Source organism: Triturus cristatus, chromosome 5_1 (assembly GCF_964204655.1).
Source record: "Triturus cristatus chromosome 5_1, aTriCri1.1, whole genome shotgun sequence".
Classification (NCBI taxonomy): Eukaryota; Metazoa; Chordata; class Amphibia; order Caudata; family Salamandridae; genus Triturus; species Triturus cristatus.
In genome coordinates, this window is record NC_140587.1 from 893,695,688 (window position 1) to 893,716,154 (window position 20,467).

General features: G+C 46.0%; 2 protein-coding genes across 7 annotated transcripts in view; one reads left to right on the top strand and one right to left on the bottom strand.

The window, feature by feature from the left end:
- FBXO15 (F-box protein 15) overlaps nt 1-20,467 on the bottom strand; it is a 397,776-nt gene that overhangs the window by 264,060 nt on the left and 113,249 nt on the right. The window lies entirely within an intron of this gene.
- Nucleotides 5,584-20,467, top strand: part of TIMM21 (translocase of inner mitochondrial membrane 21) — a 98,753-nt gene continuing 83,869 nt past the window's right edge. Inside the window, exon 1 of one of the 2 annotated variants that reach the window (XM_085605923.1) lies at nt 5,584-5,917. In XM_085605923.1, coding sequence (XP_085462049.1) covers nt 5,674-5,917 — 244 coding nt within the window. In that variant the 5' untranslated portion in view covers nt 5,584-5,673. The remainder of the gene's footprint in view (nt 5,918-20,467) is intronic. The other variant, XM_085605921.1, reaches the window with a different exon arrangement.

A 20,467-nucleotide genomic window follows, 5' to 3' on the forward strand; every position in this document is an offset into this window, starting at 1 on the left:
GTTACTGAGTGCGCCCCTGTTATCTACTATCTGGTATTTCAATGATAGCAGAGGCGAAGCAACAGGCACTTTGGTCCGTATATCATCTGACAGATAATGTTGCAAAAAGGGGCACTGATACAGTTGTTTCTCTTTTTGCGGCCCACCAATGGTTAACTCCGGCTGCTGAATGTGAACCATTTAGAGTTGAATCGGTTGTTAAATTGATGTAACATAATGCAAGTGCTGATGTGCAGGCCACGTCTACAATTTAAAGGTAGTCTTGCGTCGTACGTGCAGGCAAGGAAACCCACTGCACGTTGAGTTAAACGTTGCTAGGTGATTTAACAAAAATATTTATCATACGAATGAGAGCAAAGACTCTTTTGAGGGATCATTAATGTGTTGCGTGTTGTGAGTCTTGTTGTTTTTGACCTGTGCCACTCAACGAGCAAAGTATTATTCATTTACAAAGTGAAGAACCTTTGGTACAGCGCCAGTGCTTAGTTTGTAAAAAAAACAAGAAGGGCTGGGCGAGAAGGGAGGGGGGAATGCCAGCAACAGAGGAGCCCGCGAAAGTGAAAGTGATCGTGATTACAATCGCTACGGAGGAAACACACATGGCGCTGCGCGCGTGCACGTTCACGTGCACTGTAGCTTTAGGCCACGGCAGCACTTTGAAAAGCCCAGATATAAAATGTCTCTTTGAGCCTTTGGCTCACGAGACCTAACAAAAAGGAGAGTGACATTTGAGCGACACTGCCAGCACTCTCAATGGATTGTGGGAGTAACATGGGGTGCCCCTGATAAAAACTTTGAAACATTGATACTGGTGTATTTTAAATAGGGTTACCCAGAACAGGCTTTCCATTAACAATGAATTGTGAAAGGAATGTTTTAGCCAATTAATTTGATTGTAGCAGAACATGACTCTACTACCAGTAATGATTGTGGTTTAACTATCCACGCAAGGATGGATAATTAACACAGGTGTTAGCTTAAAATCTTTGTAACTGACATGCAGTGTTTGCTCACCATATGCGGCTTATTTTCATGAAGGTGATTTGTAAATTACATTTAAATACACAAAGTTATGAGTAAATGTTGCAAAAAATATGTTCTTTGATTGATTTCATCATCTCACAATCCAATATGTTTTGGCCACCCAGGTAGTAGCTGTCAACTTGTGAAGCAACAGTTATTATTTGGTAATATTAATTAAAACTTCTTTACCAGCTAGTACCACTGGAAGTGCGAAGCAACAGGTCTTGAAATAATAAACACACTATGAATAACATGGAGACCAGGTCAACAATTCAAACCAATACCTTTGGCAGCCGAAAAAAGCCGTTCCGCAATCGAAGTATGCAATTCAAGGAGGCTCAGCCCATTCTGCACTAATCTATGGATCACTGATGGACCAAGGTTTCATATAAAAAAAACTTGCTTGTATGCAATCCTCTTGAATAACCTGTAACATTGTAACCAACCTGTCTGTGAATACTAATTTTGCACCACATTTTACATATCGTATCTAGGGGAAGCTTTCCTATGTGCTTCACTAATGAATAACCCGAGTGTCCTAAAAATGGCCGCCAAAAAACGCGGGAACTCTTCTGCGCATGCGTCTACCACATCTACGTGGTATAACGTTTTCTGTTGCTTGGGGGGAAATCTTTGCAGCTGCACAATAGCTTTTAATATGGCTGTGCGAAACCCTCGCACTAATGCACATGCTGTGCTGTGCTGAAACTAACCTATGCAAGTTTTACTAAGCTATTAATGCAAAAGAAATATTAAGTAAATGGGGTTAGAGTAGAAGTAAGTGGTATACAGTGAATTCATTTAATTTTGTATTCTAACATGTTCTTCTGTGACTTTATTAATAGTTCATATTTGGGCTTTGGAGGGTGACCACGTCTCTGTTTCCTTGTGGCAACTACGCATGTGCGACATCTACTTGTCCTGAGACCAATGCGATCATTGACTGGCTGCCAAACCCTAAGCCCAGCAAGGACATGGGAAGAACAACACTTGACCCTACGAGAGGAAGAAGATGCAACATTGTATTACAGATTTGTCGATCCACATATAAAATGATTGTGGGAATAAAGCTTGTGGGTATAAAATTTAGGGGTGGGGAGCTAGACAATAGAACCAAAGAAAGTTATTGCATTTAGTATGGTGTGATCTCCTCACCCCATTGCCAGGCCCAAGCAAAATTGCGGGTGTACATGGAATTGAAACATTTGGGGGTGGATCATACATTTTCAATTGGTATAACAGAGGTAAGTTCTAGTTAGTTAGACACACTTGACCCACGAGATGCCGATGCTATGCTGAGATGCTGCCCGATTTTGCTGCAACTTGACTGAAGAATCCAACACTAGGGAAAATTCGCTGAACAACCGAGGAGGCATATCTAGGAAGGGGTCCGGACGAGCCCGAGCTGGAAAGAGTAGCACCAGAGAGGGGTGTAACGCTGGTGTTACACTAGAAGAGGTCACATTCCCTGTCCTGAATCCTTGATACTCTGATGTCTAGGTCCTCATACCATTCTAGGTAAATATAGTTCTGTGGGTTGTGCTTCGTATTTGCTCCCTATTCTTTCTCTCCTCAGGTACTGTCATCATATGAGATTAATTAATGTGAATTGAATTATAAACTAATTGAACTACTATTTCTGATGGAGAATCTTGATGTGTTTACGTGTATTCTGATTTGACTCACAAAATTATTAATTCAGATAAACTTTTAAAACTTCTTCTGAGTTTGGTTCTTTGAATAAAAGATAAATGTATTGTATTATTTCCTTCCTATTTTAATCTACTACTAGATCTTTCAAACGTGCATTTACTCAGGAGACAGGAATGGTAAGAATACTGGTGTAAAGGTTTCCTAGTGTAAAACAAAATTGATGGCCAGTGGATATTTGCCAGCTCATTGAGTGTATGAATGTATATGGGCCCAAATGAGTGTTGTATGTATGAATGTGTAGAGCTGTTAAACTCCGCTGCATCATCACGTACACTATGACCACCATGCATGCTTGAGTGATTGCATGAAGCTACCCCGCCCCCCTCCCTCCTCTTCCTTTCATTGCTATGAGACAACAGTATCTCTCACAGATCTCTCAAGCGCCTGCGAGTGGCAGCTGATGCTTCCAGCCTTCTCAGACATACTTTTGGCCACAAGTTCAATGGGGTCACAAGATCTGAAATTTGTCATACTGAATTGGAAGTGAAAAGGCTAAATGTGCAGATGTACAAACCAGAACACGGATGACATCTGGAAATTGCTGGTAAGTTGACAGGTCTGACCAGGCTGGCTGCCTATAGCATGTTGGCAATTGTGTATTTGATTGCATTTTAATAGGGATAACGGAATATAAGGGCAATATTAGAATTTTTAAATACATTCAAAGCTGCCAATTTTATAGAATAATTGTGCGCAAATATGTTTGTCATGCTGAGGGGCCAGAATTTTTTTTTTTTACACAGTTAGGTGATGCAGCATTAGAAAGTTTGCGGCTATTGATACAACGTCAAGCCAGACCTAACGAACAAAGGGGGAGATTTACAAAAAAGTAATGCAACGCAGCGCAGCCCTACACGAAGCTGTGCTGCGTTGCGCAACAGGGAGGAAGCAGGAGAGAGCCATATCTTCTGAGATATGGCGCTCTCCTCCCTTTTCCCTTGCACCTGGGCTGATTTCAGCAGCCGTGCGCCATGCACACACGTTAGCGCTATAGTACTAGGGTGTATGCATGAGTCTAGCATAGGTTTTGTACACAAAGGGTACCCTTCTTGTACAAAATACTATGCCTAAACACAGCAAAAGGCTTTTACCACTTTGTATACATGCTTCAGAGTGCAGCACACATGCAAAGTTGGAAAAGCATGGAGAAATTAAAGCATTGTGTAGTACATGTTCCAAGTCTAGTGTTTCTAAGAATGTACCTGCATTCCCATTCTATGTTTGTACTTGCTTACGAGCGTTCTGTTCCAAAGCAGTTACCCTCCACTCCTGCTTGGAAGAGTCCGCTCTCGTCTCAACGCACTTATATTAAAGGTCTCTGGAACTACTTACCACGTCTGCTTCAGTCTTTCTACCACACATTTCTCCTGTTAGTGCCTCCTTTGAAGGGGCGTTAACTTTTGGCGCAGAACCATGTCTTCAAATCTTTGTAAATATGGTTTTGTGTCAAAAGACATGTGTGGTTGCATGGGAACGCCCATGTTTCACCCATGTAATGCCCCCTCGGCGCTAAGTAACGCAAAGCAGTACCTCTCACTTTTTTGCGCTACTTTGAGGGTGCTTTCCAGCACAAAGCAAGTTTTGTAATGGGAAGTAAAGGACCCAGGGGGAGCGGAGCGCGAGCCAGTCTACCCCTGGGTGGATTCGCACAAGGGAGCGGCCACCCAGGTGCGGGGTAGGGTTAATCAGGGAGGCGGGAGGCGCGAGGCGAGGTGAGGTGATAAGTAGAGGCGCTGTGGGGCGGGAAATTCATTGTGATCTAGGGAGTGGGGAGGAAGGGTTTGAATTTGCCCCACCCACCCTTCCCCTTTTTGTGTTTGTTTCTTTTTTTGTTTTTCCCTTTCCCTCTATGGGGTTTGTTCTTCCAGGTTTGGCTACGGCCAGCCCTGGGTTTTTTCTTTTTGCCACGATAAGACAGGTTTTTTTCGGTTAGCTACTTTTTCTGGTAGGCGAGTTTTTGCTGGGCGGGTGGGCAGACTGGAGCGGGATTGCCCATCCTCCAACGGGGGAAGTGGGGGGACGCAGTCACGGGGACGGGAAATGAGAATGAGGGGGATCTATCAACAGGAGTCATTGAGTTGTTTTTGCTTGGGGTCTACCTTGGGGGTTAGGTTTTTATAGTTGTCAGAGACAATTTGGGGATTTGATTATCAGATAATGGAAAAATGGTGTTTAGAGAAAATTATAATTTGGCACCTGTCTTAATAAAGTGGCCTTTTTTGCTAATAAAGAAGTGGTGGATCGTGAGTTATTGTGCGAAAATTATTTGCACTAGTTAGCGTCACTTTTGTGACGTTAACCCAGATCAAAATGTTTGTAAATCACCCCCAAAGACCCTAGTACCCATCTAGAATGTGATTTTTTGCTTACTAAATTCTAGAGTCACGTGATTTAGTAATCTCGAGCCTTTTTTTTTCTTTTGAGTATAAATAACACTGACACTGTTAAACTACTTGTCAAATCTATTTTATTTTGAATATTATAAGCAATTTATGAGCCACACCATAAGCATACCATGCTGTAGTACTTCAGTCCATTGTTATTTGGTTCCTGCTGTCCAATTTTGTAGCTCCGTTTACTTATTTGGGCAATAAATGTCAGAATTGCCGCGCAGTAAGCTAATTTGTGTTGTGCTACTGAAGCGAGCAAACTGCTGGCGAACCATACATGTTCTGAACGCCTTTAAGATGAGCGCGATAGTACCTGTAGACAAATGCTGAGCACAAGAGTGTTCTCGTTAGGTGTAGTTCTTCAAGTTAGTGGCCAATTATGGGGACTGATAAGGAATTAAAGTAGTATTTACACCTAATATGTCCGCTCATTCGCTATACTGAAACTTTAACATGCGCGGTCTAGTTGTTGCAGCAGCGTGATCCTGGATGTAAAGAACAACTAACTGTAGCGTGCCAGTCTTTGGACTTCGTGTGCTCTTGTAGCATGAATTTCCCGCGAGCTGCCCTGCTTGTCTCCCCGCTGCGGCACCTGACCCAAGCAACAGGGTCTTCCGTAAACCCCTGGTTTTGCCGCCGTTTCTGTGTCCTGCAAGTAGCGTCAGTGTCTGTACAGAGGACAATCTGCACCCAGCGGTCCAAGCAGCAGCAAAGGAGGCCTGAACACAAACAGCCGGTGCCTGTGCAGAGGCGTCCAGGAGGGGTGCCTGAGCAGACGGTGGCCAGAAAAGGTGCGGGCCGGTAATATGAGAAAGCGTAGAAAGGGGTGCAGATCAATACAGTTGAGACATCGGGGAGGGAAGGGCGGGGGCCGTAGTCTTAAATATAAGAGGGTATGTCGTCATAGGGAGAAGGAGCCCAACGAGCAAAGGAGGCTTGGAGGGACAGTTTTTTAGTTATCTTTTTGGCAGTATCCGAGCTTCTCACCTTGTGCAGCAGGCCATAATACAGTATGTCCATAAGATGTAAACATTTCTAAATTGTGACTTTAAGTGATTTACGAGTCCCTCAATGATAACTGGAACACAAATCGAAAGAAAAATGTATCAAAAAAAGCAGCAGATCAGCTACCTGTTTTGAGGATAACATTTAATTGCACGTTGTTATGTTTTTTTCAATCGCAGTGTCTTTCTTGAGGTAGGTGCAGCATGTCCTGAATAATGCAGTGGTATATAATCTCAAACTACCGATATGTTTCGGATTGAACATATGCTGTAGCCTGTAGAAATCTATAGCGTGCTGTTGGTTCAACGTCTACTCCTGGCGTAGGTTTTCTCAGTAGTTTATTGGGTCTCGCCTTCACTTTGGTCAGTAGTGTTAACTTCAGTGCACCTCCCGTGTTTGTCCCTCCCCTTACGCAATACAGGAGTACTCCTTCCTTTCCCAGCGTGAGTCCTTTCACTGGTCATTTTTTGGCAGGTACTTTTCCTTTTAAAAAAAAAAAAAACTTGCAACCGCCCCTCCACCGTTGTTGCTTGCCCATGTTCCTCCTCCTTTGTTACTTGCAACTCCCACGTTATTGATTGACCCGTCTGCCCGATCCTTCCCATGTTGTTGCATGCCCCGCCCCTGTTGTGCATTGTTACTGGCCCCTGTCACGCTGCGTTGCTTGCCGCCTGGGTTGGTCCCAGAGTTTCAGGTTTCCTGCTGTGCAATTTACCCACTAAAATGGCTATCTTTTCTATCATCAAAGGGTCATGTTTTGTCCTTAATTCTATGTCAGGACCGGAGGCTCCGATTATGCTTCTCATTTCTTTACTAAGAAATTGCTCAGCAGCCAATCATATTACAATAAAATAAAACCAAGACTACAATACCCATGAACCCACAGGGTATGACATAATAACCATAGAGTGTCTTCCTATAAAAGGTCCCCAAGAGAATACCACATCCTCTTTCTTTGCTGCTCCGCAGCCAGTTAAGTGCATTCTTATTTTTATTCTACTGTTACTTTCTCTGTATTGCATTACTGCAGAGCGGCGTTACTGTTATTGAGCCTAGCGTTGTGTTTGCTTTACTCGCGGTGTGCGCATTCCGCTTTGGCCATTGTAGTCGCGTGTGCGAATTTGTTTTAACGCTTTGCTTCAGCGTTGCAGGGAGCGTTTGTCCGCCTCCCCGGTTCGGGCGCGGTGCGCCCGCGCCTTCATTTATTAAGTGGAGTGGGAGAAAAAGGGGCTGAAAGGCTCAGCACGTGGTCGCGTAGTCCTTTCTTTTGCTGATATCAGGCGGCCGATACCGCGCATGCTCGGCGGCCATTTTGTCTGTTTACCAACAACGTTTCCTCCTAAAAAAAATCAGTGCAAGAGAGCAGCGCTTCTTTTGCTCGTTGCCCACAGCCTGTTTTCTTGCCCCTATTGACGTCCTGCTGTATTTCTGACACAGTTGGGGCTGGATAATACTGCATAGGCGCTGCCTAGAGTGGCTTATATTTATTGGAAGCCCTCCCTCCACACTTAAATATTTCAGGTTATATTTTACCTGTTGTTTGGTCTTGCCTACGGGGTTCTGCCACCCCCCCCCCCCCCCCTTATTGTGCTTTGGCATATTGATTTTCCTGTGATTACTCCTACCTCTTGTGGGCTTATTAGCGCCAGGTACTGCCATGGCTGAATATTTTGAGGAAGATGAATATTATTATTATGATGATGAGGGAGCCTCTGGCTCTATGGAACAGGATTTGGTTGAGGCTCTTGACGTGGGTGTTCAACAGTCAGTGAATAAAGCGCTGTTTCGCGCTATTACACCCTCAAAACGTCATATGTCCAATTATGCGGTGCAGCAGGGTTGGCTGCCTAAGTCTTCAAAATCTTCACTGTTCTTCAAGTCTTCAAAATCTTCCAAAATGGCTAATCCGCATAAGTCTGATTTTGTGAAGCTTGCTAAGGCCCTCTCTTCTGAGCATTCCTATGGTCAGTCTTCTAGGGAGCCTTCGTCCCCTCCGGCTCGCCAGACAGACAATGATGGTACCTCTCCTCCTTCTTCCTCCTCTGACCATGAGGTTGCTTCCCCTCCTCCTTCTAAGAGGGCTCGGAAGGAGCATTTTGTTGATGCGCCGTTGCATCCCCAACTTCTTACCTTTGACCCTTCCGACATTATGCATCCTAATTCTTCTTCTTGGCTCCCGTCTCAGGAGGTGGCGGAGTACGTCCAGACACACATTCGTCAACATTTTGACAAGGATGTGCGTACCCGTCTCTGATCTGAATGTCCATGGCCTGATTTTGCAGACAAATTGGCAGACGCTCCTGAGGTGGATCCCACTATGGTGACCTATCTTAAAAAATTTGCCAAGGACCCAAAAAGAGGCATTGATAGAGCATGGCGCTCCTGTCAAGACAAGTTACTGGATTTACTGGGACCTCTCACAAAAATATTGGACTAAGGCTTTCGGGCCAAGGAGTCTTCTTCTGCCATTGACCCAGATGACCTGATTGGTTGGGTTCAGAGGGCTATTTGCCAATTAGGAAACGCCAACTGTGCCATGTCCTGTGAGCGTAGACGTTCTATATTGTTGAAGTTGGACCCAAAGTTGGCAGAACTCTCCACTTCTGAGTCTGGTCCTTTGGCGCAGGGTTTGTTGTTCCGGCATCCTTTCCTTAAAACTAACACCATTTGTGGCCACTTTCTGTGGACTTGACAAGGCTCAAGCTTCCATTAGACGGGCTTTTCGCCCGGTTTTTGGACGGGCCGGACGATATAGGGGACGATCGTTCGGACGCGGTTTTAACCAATCCACCCAGCGTAGTTTTTTTTTTTTTGAAAATTCTTTTTATTGGCATTTTATAATATGAGCATACATACATCACTCGTCGTGAAAATGGATACTTTACATTAGCGGGCAAATAGACCAACATCAATATAGAGAGTACGTACGTGTCTTGTTTCGTGTGGAAGTGGTCTGTATGATTACCGAGCATAGCCTGTATAGAAAAACTGGGGAGGAGAACCAAACTGGGGGATGCCATGGAGTTCTGAGTGACTAGTTCTAGGCTGTGTCCCAAGTCTGCCATTGCCCGTTCGGCTATATAGCTGCCAACCATCTAGGGGGGGGTGGGTGCGTGCAAAGTCTGGGAAGAGGAGCCGTGGGGTGTATCAGGTGAGTAGAGGGGGGAACTCAGTCGGCCCGGGGGTGCTGTGGGGGGGCGCTGGGGGGGGGTCCCCCGCCGCGAAAACTCGGATCGCGGGAGGCGGTGCGGCGTTGGGGGTATTCATGTCGGCTACCAGTGTTGTTGGGGTCTGGGATTGTCGGAATTGGTGTAGTAGGAGCGCCCACTCTAAAGAGATTGGGGTTTTACGGGTACCCTTAGCCTCCTCCTCTCGTATTGCGTCCTCCTCCGCAGCAGCCCATTTAAGAACCGCCCCTACCCAAGCTGCAAGCGGGGGACCAGTAGGGGACCGCCAGTGCATTGCTATACAGCGTTTAGCCAATAGGTGGGCCAGGGAGACGAAGCGCATCGATACCTTGTGTCGTTTTCTCCGCCCTAGGATACCCAGCGCGCATCCCTCCCAGGTAGTCAAATGGGTCAGCCCAGTGAGGTCTCTGAGTGTTGAGTGGATAGAGGTCCAATAGTTCTGGATGCCCGGACAGGTCCAGAACATGTGGAAGAAGGCAGCATCCTGCGCCTGACAACGAGGGCATAGAAATGTAGTGTCGGGGTAAAAACGTTGAAGGCGCGCTGGCGTCAAATAGGCCCTATGGAGAATGTGAAACTGTATATTCTTAAAGCGGGCATTCCTGGATACTTTTTTAGGGAATTCGATTGCTCTGTCCCATTCGCTGTCGTGAAATGGTCGTCCCGTCTCCTCCTCCCATAGGGCTCGGAGATGCACTAGCAGTGGGGGTGTTAGGTTCCCGATTGATTTATACAACCAGGTAATAAGGTGTCGACCCCTTCCCAGTTGTAAGAGTGTGTGTAGGACTGGGTGTGTGGGAGGTTCCCCTTGCGTGAGGTCAGCATATGGCCGAAAGTGGCTGAGGAGTTGGTGGTGAAGCAGGAACTGGCCTGGGGGTAAATCGTATTCCTCCATGAGCTGTCGGTATGGCCTGAGCTGTCCCTCGTCAAATAGCATTTCCGCTTCGACAATGTCCCTCGCCGTCCATTCCCGAAGCATGGCGGGCGTGAAGAATCCGTCATTTCTGGGCCAGCCGACCAGCGGTAACGATGGCGTGTATGGAGGGCAGCGCGGTGCCATGCGATGGATACGTTGCACGCATTTCCGGGCAACGTCCACCTGCAGGGGGTAGGTTCGTGTGGGACGGGAACCCGGCAGAAGCAGGCGTCGCAATTCGGGCAGAGGCACAAGTCCCGTGGTAGTGCTTGTCTCAAGTAGGTATCGCTCCGCCGTCCAATATGAGAGCCATTGGAGCTGCGACGCCAGGAAGTAGGCTTCGAATGAGGGCGCCCCCAGCCCCCCCTGCGTCGTGGGCAGTCTTAGCTTGGCCAACGCGATTCTGTGCCGTCCTTGCCCCCATATCAGAGAGCTGAGGAGCGTATCTAAATCTTTGAAGAAGGAGCGGGGGGGAATCACTGGGAGATTGGTGAAGTAGTACAAAAGCCGCGGGACCAATATCATCTTTGCCAGGGCTACCCGGCCAATCGGGGCCAGCGGTAGACTCCGCCAGAACCCGATGGAGGATCGTATCCCTGCTAGTGCCCTCCGATGATTCCCCTCGAAAATGTCGATTGGGGAGTGATATAGTCGGATCCCAAGGTATCGGGGACCTTCCGTCGCCCAGTGCAGTTTCCGGTCACCGATCCAGACCTCCCGAGAGGGGGCGTCCGGGTGGAGGGGATAAACCATCGATTTGTCCCAGTTCACCTTCAACCCCGAGGCCTCCGCAAACTCCGACAGGGCGGTCGCAACGGCGGTGAGATCCGCCGTCACATCCCGTATATATATGAGAAGATCGTCCGCGTACATGGATACACAGTGTGTAATATCCGCTAGTGGAATACCCCAGTTCTGCCCATCCCCACGGAGCCGGATGGCCAAGGGTTCTACCGCCAGTGCGAATAAGAGGGGCGAGAGGGGGCACCCCTGTCGCGTGCCCCGGTGTATCGCGAATTCCGGGGAGATATAGCGACCAAGGCGGATCCGGGACGTAAGATTGGTGTAGAGTAGGCGAGTATAGGCTATGAGTGTGGGGCCGAGACCCGCTCGTCCCAGAACTGAAAAAAGGAATTGCCATATGAGGGTGTCGAACGCCTTTTCAAGGTCCAAGATCAGACACGCCGCGTGCGGGAAACGATCCCCGATCTGATCCTGAATGTGAAAGAGGCGCCGAATGTTATGAGAGGTATTCCTCCCTGGGAAAAAACCACATTGTTCTGGGTGTACTAACGGGCATATGATTTGAGAGTATTCCTCCCTGGGACAAAACCACATTGTTCTGGGTGTACTAACGGGCATATGATTTGAGAGTATCTGTCCGCCAAGATTTTTCCCAGGATTTTACAATCAGCTGTGAGCAGCGTGATGGGGCGGTAGGAGGCGAGGAGTTGAGGGTCACGGTCGGGTTTCGGAAATGTCACGATCACCGACGCTCTCATAGAGCCGGGCAGCTCGCCAAGTCTAAGCGCCGAGTCTAATACTGCCGATAGACGAGAGGTCAACTGTGGGGCAAAAGTGGCGTAATATTCAAGTGGGAGCCCGTCAAGGCCAGGGGCTTTGCCGCGGGCCAATGCTCGTATCGCACTTGTAATCTCAGTTGTTTTTATCCGTGTGTCCAACCCCTTCCGGTCTGCAGAGGCAATTCGGGGAAGGGGAAGGGGGTCAAGGAAGTGGTCGATGGCCCTAGGATCAAGAGACGTGGGAGCGGTGTAAACTGCCGAGTAATGATGATAAAACGCCTGGAGGATCTCATCCTGAGATTGCACCAGAGTACCCTGGGGGTTTATGATCCACCCAGCGTAGTTATCAGTCCTACCGTGGAGGAGGTCAAGATCCCAACTACACCGCCAACAATCCTTCCTTCTACCCATCCCATAGAGGTCGACACCAATTCCGGAAAGGATGCTATGGCGGTAATCAAGGAGGACCTCACGATTCCTCCGCTTCAGGTGAGCTTGATCTCGGCTACAGAAGTCGTGTTGGGGGGCAGGATTCAGTTTTTTCTTCCCAATTGGCATTTGATCTCCAGCGATGCTTGGGTGTTAGAGACTGTCAAAGGTTTCAGAATAGAGTTTTTCAGTTGCCAAAGTCAACCCTTCCGTCCTTCTCCCCTAGTTTTTTCCCTTCACGATCAGGTGATTATTTCCGCGGAAATAGACTCCCTCCTGAGAAAAGGGGCTATTGTCCGGACTTCCCGTCATCCTCAGGGTTTTTCCAGCAACGTCTTTCTAGTTCAGAAAAAAGGAGGCGGTTCCAGGCTAGTTCTCAACTTAAAGGATTTCAACGGCTGGGTTGTCTATCGCCACTTCAAGATGGAGGGCATCCATCTTTTGAGGGATCTTCTTCAGGAAGGGGACTGGATGGTCCGTCTCGATCTGAAGGATGCGTATTTGTCGATTCCCATTTACGGTCCTCATCGCCGGTTTCTCCAATTCCAATGGCATGGTGTCTGGTTCGAGTTCAAGGTTCTCCCGTTCGGCCTCTTGTCAGCACCTTGGTGCTTCACGAAGCTTCTGAGGCCTGTGGTGGAGTCACTGCGAGCTCGGGGTGTTCGTCTGATAATCTATCTAGACGACATTCTCATCATGGCTCACAGTCCCCGTCTGTTAATGCTCCATTTGGAGTGGTCAATAGATCTCTTACAGTCACTCGGATTTCTAGTGAATCCTCAGAAGTATATTTTCCGTCCCTCGCAGTCGATGGAATTTCTGGGTTTTCTGATGGATTCCCTCTCTTGACAACTCCTCTTGCCCCTTCAGAAGATCAGAACAATCAAACAGGAGTTGAGATTGATTTTACACAAACAGCTTGTGTCGTTGAGATCTATAGCTCGGATTGTCGGTCTGTTAGCTTCATCAATTCAGGCCATCTTCCCGGGTCCTCTCCATTATCGGGCGCTCCAGCGACTCAAAATCCGTCATCTCCAGAAAGGCCTGCGGTATTCGGATCAGATTCCTCTATCAGAGGAAGCAAGATTGGAGATGTTGTGGTGGTTGGAACACATGGAGTCCTGTAATGGCCGAGCCCTATTCGGAGTGTCCCCGGAGGTGTTGATAGAATCCGACGCCAGTCGGTTGGGATGGGGAGCCCGTTGCGGTCCAATGTCCACGGGAGGCCGGTGGTCTTCGGAGGAATTATCTCTCCATATCAATTGTCTGGAGCTTCTGGCGGGGTCTTTTGCGATCTGTTGTCTGTCTCCACGCATGACGAACTGTTGCATTCTCCTCCGCATGGACAACGTTTCAGCGGTTCGATATGTCAACAAGTTAGGGGGGACTCGTTCCAAGATTCTGGCAGAGATCGCCAAGGATTTTTGGCACTTCTGTCTTCAGAGAAACATCACGGTGATTGCAGAGTACCTTCCGGGTCACAGCAATCTGGTGGCAGACTGGAATTCTCGTCATCTTCGGGATTTTAGCGATTGGAGGCTTCACCCTCGGGTGTTCAGATGCCTGTCTCGAATGTGGGGTCCCTGCCACATCGATCTTTTTGCCTCTCGGCTCAACACTCAACTTCCTCGGTTTTTCAGTTGGCGTCCGGATGCGGAGGCTCTGGCCACGGATACATTTCTACAGACATCGCCGTCTCTTCTGTGTTATGCCTTTCCCCCGTTTGTCATGATATCCAGGGTTCTGGCACGCATGAAATTTTATCAGTCGGAGTTGATTCTGATCACTCCTCTCTGGAGGGCTCAGGCTTGGTTCCCAGTTCTTCTGCAGATGTCTTGTGCAGTGCCACTCCTTCTTCCCCAGCTGTGGAATCTGTTATTGGACCCTCTCAACAATCCTCATCCTCTAATAGAGTCGGGTCAACTCCTTCTAGTTGCATGGCGGGTTTCAGGGATCGCTGGCAAATCCCAGGCCTTTCGCGAGACGCTTCCAGATTCATCAACGAAGCTTGGTCTCCCAACACACACAAATGTTACGCCGCAGCATGGAAACGTTGGTGTGATTGGTGCTCTCAACGGGAAGTGGATCCCTCTTCAGCAGATGTCTCTTTGATTGTACATTTTTTGGCATCTATTGCCTCCTCCGGGCTTGCATATAGGACTGTCAATAATTTCCGCTCGGCCATCTCTGCAGGACATATTCCTATTACTGGTAAACCTGCTGGTGAACATCCTTTGGTTTCTAAATTACTCAGGGGTATCAGGTTGTTTAAACCACCTTGTCCGAAATATGTTGCTCTATGGGATGTTTCTATTGTCTTACGTTTCTTGGAGGCTTGGCCCTCCAACAATTCCTTATCCCGCAAGCAGTTATCTGCGAAATTGACTATGTTGTTATGTCTGGTCTCTTGCAAACGCGTTTCTGATGTTCGCGCTCTAGATCTTGCAGGTCGTACCTTTTCACCTGAAGGAGTTACTTTTTCTGTTTCCAGACGTACTAAGTGTAATACTACCTCGGTTACTTACCCAAGTTTTCCCAATAATCCAAAACTTTGTGTAGTGCAATGTATTAAGGATTATGAGGCAAGTACTGCTCGATTTCGACAGAATATGCATGGTCAATTGTTGATTGCGTTACAAAAGCCTTTTCGCCCTGTGACCCGGCTACTTTAGCAAGATGGTTCAGATGGCTCATGGGTGAAGCAGGTATTGATATTACGGCGTTTGGTGCGCATTCAACTCGTGGAGCAATGGCTTCCAATGCTTTTTCTATGGGAGTGACTTTAATAGATATTATGAAAGCAGCCGATTGGTCAACTGACTCTATGTTTAAAACGTTTTATTATAAACCTATTTTGGATATTGCTTCTGTTGTGGTGGCGCAGCTTTGAACAAGCATAATCGGAGCCTCCGGTCCTGACATAGAATTCAAAATTTGCGAACATACGTGACAAGAATTTCCAATTCTATTAAGGACACGGAGGCGAGGATTATCCCACCCATTTTTTCTTTCATGTATTTTCATATATATCTTTGCATATGGTTGTTTTCCATTCTATATTTCTTGTGTATTTTTTTTTTTTTGAAAACTTTATTTTTCATTTTAAGACAAACAATCAGATTTCTCCCCCCTCCCCCCGACCTTGTGTATTTTTATGATGTAATTTGGATGAATTCCTTGTTTTTTCTTCCCTCCCCCTTAGTATCTATACCTTTTTTCTTATCATATAGGGATGGTATATTACGACTTTACATTTTTTTTCAGGTTCTGATCCGAAGTGAGTTGCGCTCTTCTACTTTTCTTGGACTATCTTTTGGATACCTGCTGGTTCCGGTTTGGGGATTTCGACTCAAGCATCAAGTCCGCTGTTCCGACCTGTTGGTCTCTTGTTGCAGTGATCGAGCTACGTTGATTCTTCCAAGCTCTTCCCAGATGTTGGACTATCTTTTCTTCTACTACCTGTTCTAACTACCAAAGAAAGTGGATATGGTATTCTCTTGGGGACCTTTTATAGGAAGACACTCTATGGTTATTACGTCATACCCAGTGGGTTCATGGGTATTGTAGTCTTGGTTTTATTTTATTGTAATATGATTGGCTGCTGAGCAATTTCTCAGTAAAGAAATGGGAAGCATAATCCTCGTGTCCTTAATAGAATTGAAAATTCTTGTCACGTATGTTCGCAAATTTTGAATTCTTGGAGGATGAGATTAGAGAGTGGTTGATGAGCCGAACCCACATTTTAATTTTGGGAGTTTTGAATAGCGCATCCTTGCCCAAGGGCTCAAGAGCACTTCACAACAAACACAGACTACGTTGTAGCACAGGGACATTTTGTCAGGATTCGAATTTGGGTACCCTAGGCAGTTATAGCCACTACTCATCATCGCAACATCGCCTTGTGTGAAAGCGCGGCTCGTTTCCGGCTTGAGATTCCAATAAGTAATTGAGCTGAGCCAGGCTTCTGGCTCAAGTTTTACTTGAGGTTTTAGTGGCTCACCCACCTCTAATATCACTGACGCTTTTCCCCAAAACAGTTGTCTGTGAAGATCACTGTTTTTTAAGAACTAGAGCGCTAACCTAGCTCACTGTGTAAGCAGTGACAGTAATGCTGCAGGACAAGACAGCCCGAGAATCCACAACTTTTCTATGAAGCTGCTACAATATGTATATCAGAATGCTTTTTATCTGCTGGTACAAACTCTAGTACAAAAAAAGAGCACAAAACATTGTTTATCTTTCGGTAGGTTATTGGAGTTAGAAGTGGGTGGGACAGTTTTAAAAGTGATTCACATGCTTTTTCTGCCTTGCCTAAAGACATATTGTGGACCCTACCGTAATGTACAGTGGGCTTTGAACCAGCACATTCCTTACAGTTGGTTGGCTTTCATGTTGCACTTATTTGCTTGCTTTCTTAGTCAATGGCTTTCCTTCCTCTTCTTATGTTTGTACCTATTTCAGAGCACAGCCTCTTCACCATCCTGGTTATTGGATGACTTGTATCTTTCCATTGCTCACATTCTGGGAATTTCTGTTTTTGATTTCAGCACTCCATGAGAGTGCGTGTGTTTTCTTGATCTCTCGCTAGTTTGCACTCCTCCCCCACCCTCAAACTCACCCCTCTTATACTCTGTGTTGCTCCTTTCTCCCTCCACCCCAACTCGTTCATTGTCACCTCTACATATCCAGTTTTTTTGCTGCTTTTTATTTTTATCCATCCTCCTGCCTCAAGTGTCTTTGTTTCTCACCTGTCCACCCCAAACTCTGTTGCTTCCCCACTTCTGTGTTGACTTCACCCAAGCACTGCTCTTTTGTTTCCTCAACCCTCCCCTTGCAGTCTTAAAAAAAAAAAAAAAAACATTTTTAGGAGAGCCCTGTAGCTTCCATTTGCTGCAGTCCATTTGCTGTCCGACTGCTCCTTTTTTCAAATGCTTTTCCTGCTATTTAAATATTATTTTTTTAATTTATCCCTCCAAGATTGGCTCCCACTATCTTGGTTTGGTAAATAAAAATAGCAGAATGGCTATTTCGTCTCGCTGTCGGCTTACATGCATCACACTGGGTCGCCATAGCATCATGACTCATACACAAGTCATTGCGCTTCTTTTTGTGATGCTGAACAGCATTGATAAAGCTAGTATATAGAAAGAAATGTGAGACTTATTGGCTCTGCCAATGCTTGTTATGTATATTTTATAATAACCGTTACAATACTGTTGAAAAACGGTTTACTCAACCATTCTTGTACTTCCCTATTTGCCTTTTCCTTCCTCACAATTTGGTCAACCTTCTCACACAATTTAGCCCTCCACGGTTGCTTAAATCCAGTGACTTCCATTCTTACCTTCCCTTTATGTTTTTTTTGTTTTAAAGTGCTATCACATTTAGTCCTTTATGGGCCTGACGTTCCTGTTTGTGTAAGGAGAGGGTGCGTGGCTCAAAATTGGTAAAAAAATTACTTTGATCATATCTAGTTGTTGGGTTGTTTTTAGGGTTGTCCTAAAGTGTTGGGCAACCACTTGAGGTTATTGATTAAAAAAGAGCATGGTCACTAGCTCAGTGGTCCCTGGGTGTAGGGTACATATGGATTCCAGTGCCCACTTTCTTTTTGGTGCGTCATGTAGGAGAGTAGGAGCTGCTTCTTATGGTTACCCCCACTTTTTGCTGATGTATCACTGTTTTCGACTTAGACTGACTGGGATCCTGCTATCCAGGACCCCAGTCTAGCTGCTTGCTCCTCTAAATTGATTGCATGTACTTTAGATTCAGGTTCAGATTGGATACTGGGGTACCCTTAATAGTCCCTAGTATATGGTACACTATGTACCAAGGGCATAGGTACCCCAGAGGCCTCCCAGGGGCCGCAGCATGTATTGTGCCACCCCTGAGAAACCATTCAAAATGGCATCACAGGTCTGCTACTGCAGCCTGTGTAAGGTGGTGCTTGCACCCCTTACTTAGATATAGGTTCACTATATCTATTCTAAATCACTGCACATATAAACCGGTCAGTCACCCCTATGGCAGGCCTTATCAATCATGAAGACAGGGTGCCGTGTTTTTATGTGAGAGGGTGCCCCTGCACGAGCAGAGCTAATCTGCAGCCTTCGGAACCTATTTTACGGGGTTGTCTGTGATGCAGCCAACCATATATATTTAAGTGCATTATAACCTTGCGGTAAATGCTAACTTTAAAACGGCTGCTTAGAAACATGTCTGGTGTCAAATACCTTGGAATCATACCTCCACACCAGTAACTGGTATGATTCCTCCCTTGTAGGTCCACTTCTGTGGGTCACCGGGCTACCCGGTACCAGTTTTCTCGACCTGGGCATCACAAAATGGATGCTGCCAGCCACAGACACGAGTCTGCCCTCCTGCTGCTGAGACAAGCTCGAGCAGCGGAAGGCTTGACAATAGGTTTCCTGTCACAGAGAGGAGTGACCACCTCCCAGACAGGATTTAGTGTATTGGGGCTGGGTGGGTGCACTCTTAGAGTGCCTGAAAGTCTACACTGGGGGCACATTTAGTGTCCCTGTGCATAGTTCAGCTCAAACCAGTTGCTGGAGCCATTTGTGTTGGGTGCCCGGAGCGTGGCTGTCACAAGTGTGATTCTCTATCACAGCTCGTGACTGTCTCGCTCTGTGGCGCGTGCGGCATCTTTTAAATGTATTGGGGGTTTGGGAGTGTTGGCATTATATGGCCGTTAAGGCTTTCTACGTTTGTCTCCTGACTTGTGAAGATGCAATAAACACATCTCCAAGTTTACTACTTCAATCAGCGTGTTTTCTGTGAATTGAACTTCCCTACACTGGCGACGAGCGGGCACGGACTCATTGCCCTTCCGGATCCTCTGTGTTTAACAGATTTTAGGAATTTCTCTCCATTTACTGTTGATCTCCTTGAGGACGAAAATTTCTTCTTCTTCATGGGTAATCTTGTGGATGTCTCTCTGTGTTGGCGTTTGCAGTGAAAGAAAACGAGTTCCATCATTTTCTTTTCTTTCCACCATACTGGATTTAGCAAAGTCGAGAAGCATAGGAATTTTGGTTTACATTTGAATACTCCTACCTGTGCATCTATCGAATCTTCATACTGATTCTTCACAGAGCCATCTCGTCCTTTGTTTCAGCGTTCCTAAGCAGCGTCATAGACTCTCCACACATCTTTGCTCTCTCTATGCTACCACGCTGTGTGTGCATCGTCAAAGCAGCCATTTTATCCGATCGGATCGGGGAAATCATTATTTCTTCGGAAAACTGGCGCTTGCACATCGGTGACAAGCACACCATTAAATCAAAGGTACTGTAATTTAATCATATCCTAGCGCTTGCACATCGGTGACAAGCACACCACTGAACTTAAGTCCTGGAAAGCACGTGAGGCATATATATATATATTTTTTACTGCAATTACTTACCCGCGTACTTGCACAGCGTAATAAGTACTCTACTCGCTTCTGTGCATCACGCTGTCATGCTCAAACACGCTGTTGCGTTCAAGTTTCTGTTTCTGCTCAGTTCAATGTCTTAATCGGATTGAAGAAACATTACCTTAGTGCTTGTTCATCGGTGACAAGCACACCATTATACCCAAGGCACTGACATTTATCCAATTTGAATTGCTTGCATATCTGTGACAAGCACACACTGTATCCTAGTTTTGGCGTGAGTTCTCAAAATGTGTTTACATTATTTGAGGCACAGTGTATTAACTTCTCTCATTTAATTCTATTTTACAAGTACACCATATGTCTCAATCATTACTTGTTGGATTATTGCACTTACACTGTTATTTAATAGAATCCTTGTTTTTTCTTTCTGATTTTTTCTTTTTTCTTTTTTAGTTTTATTAATTATTTCTACTGTCTTTAGTATCTACTATGTCAGGTATAGCAACCCCTCCTTCATTCCTTACTGCTCCAGGTGAACCTCCCATGGCATGGGAAATATGGGAACCTGTGTTCTTAGCTTATGTGGAAGTGTTAGAGGGCAATGATTGTGAACCAGAAAGGAAACTTTCTCTTTTAAAACATTGCTTAGGTGGTATTGGATTAAAATTATTTGCCACACTACCTGCTTTACAAAACCCTGGCAATTTTGATGTCTATCAGTATGCTTCCTCACAACTCCACATACGTTTTGGGAAGAAGAAAAATGTTGTTATGGAGAGATTCATATTTTATTCACGCAAACAACATGCAGACAAATCAATTGAAGATTTTGTTTCTACGCTTAGATCCCTAGCTGTCTCATGTGACTTTGAACACATATCTTATAA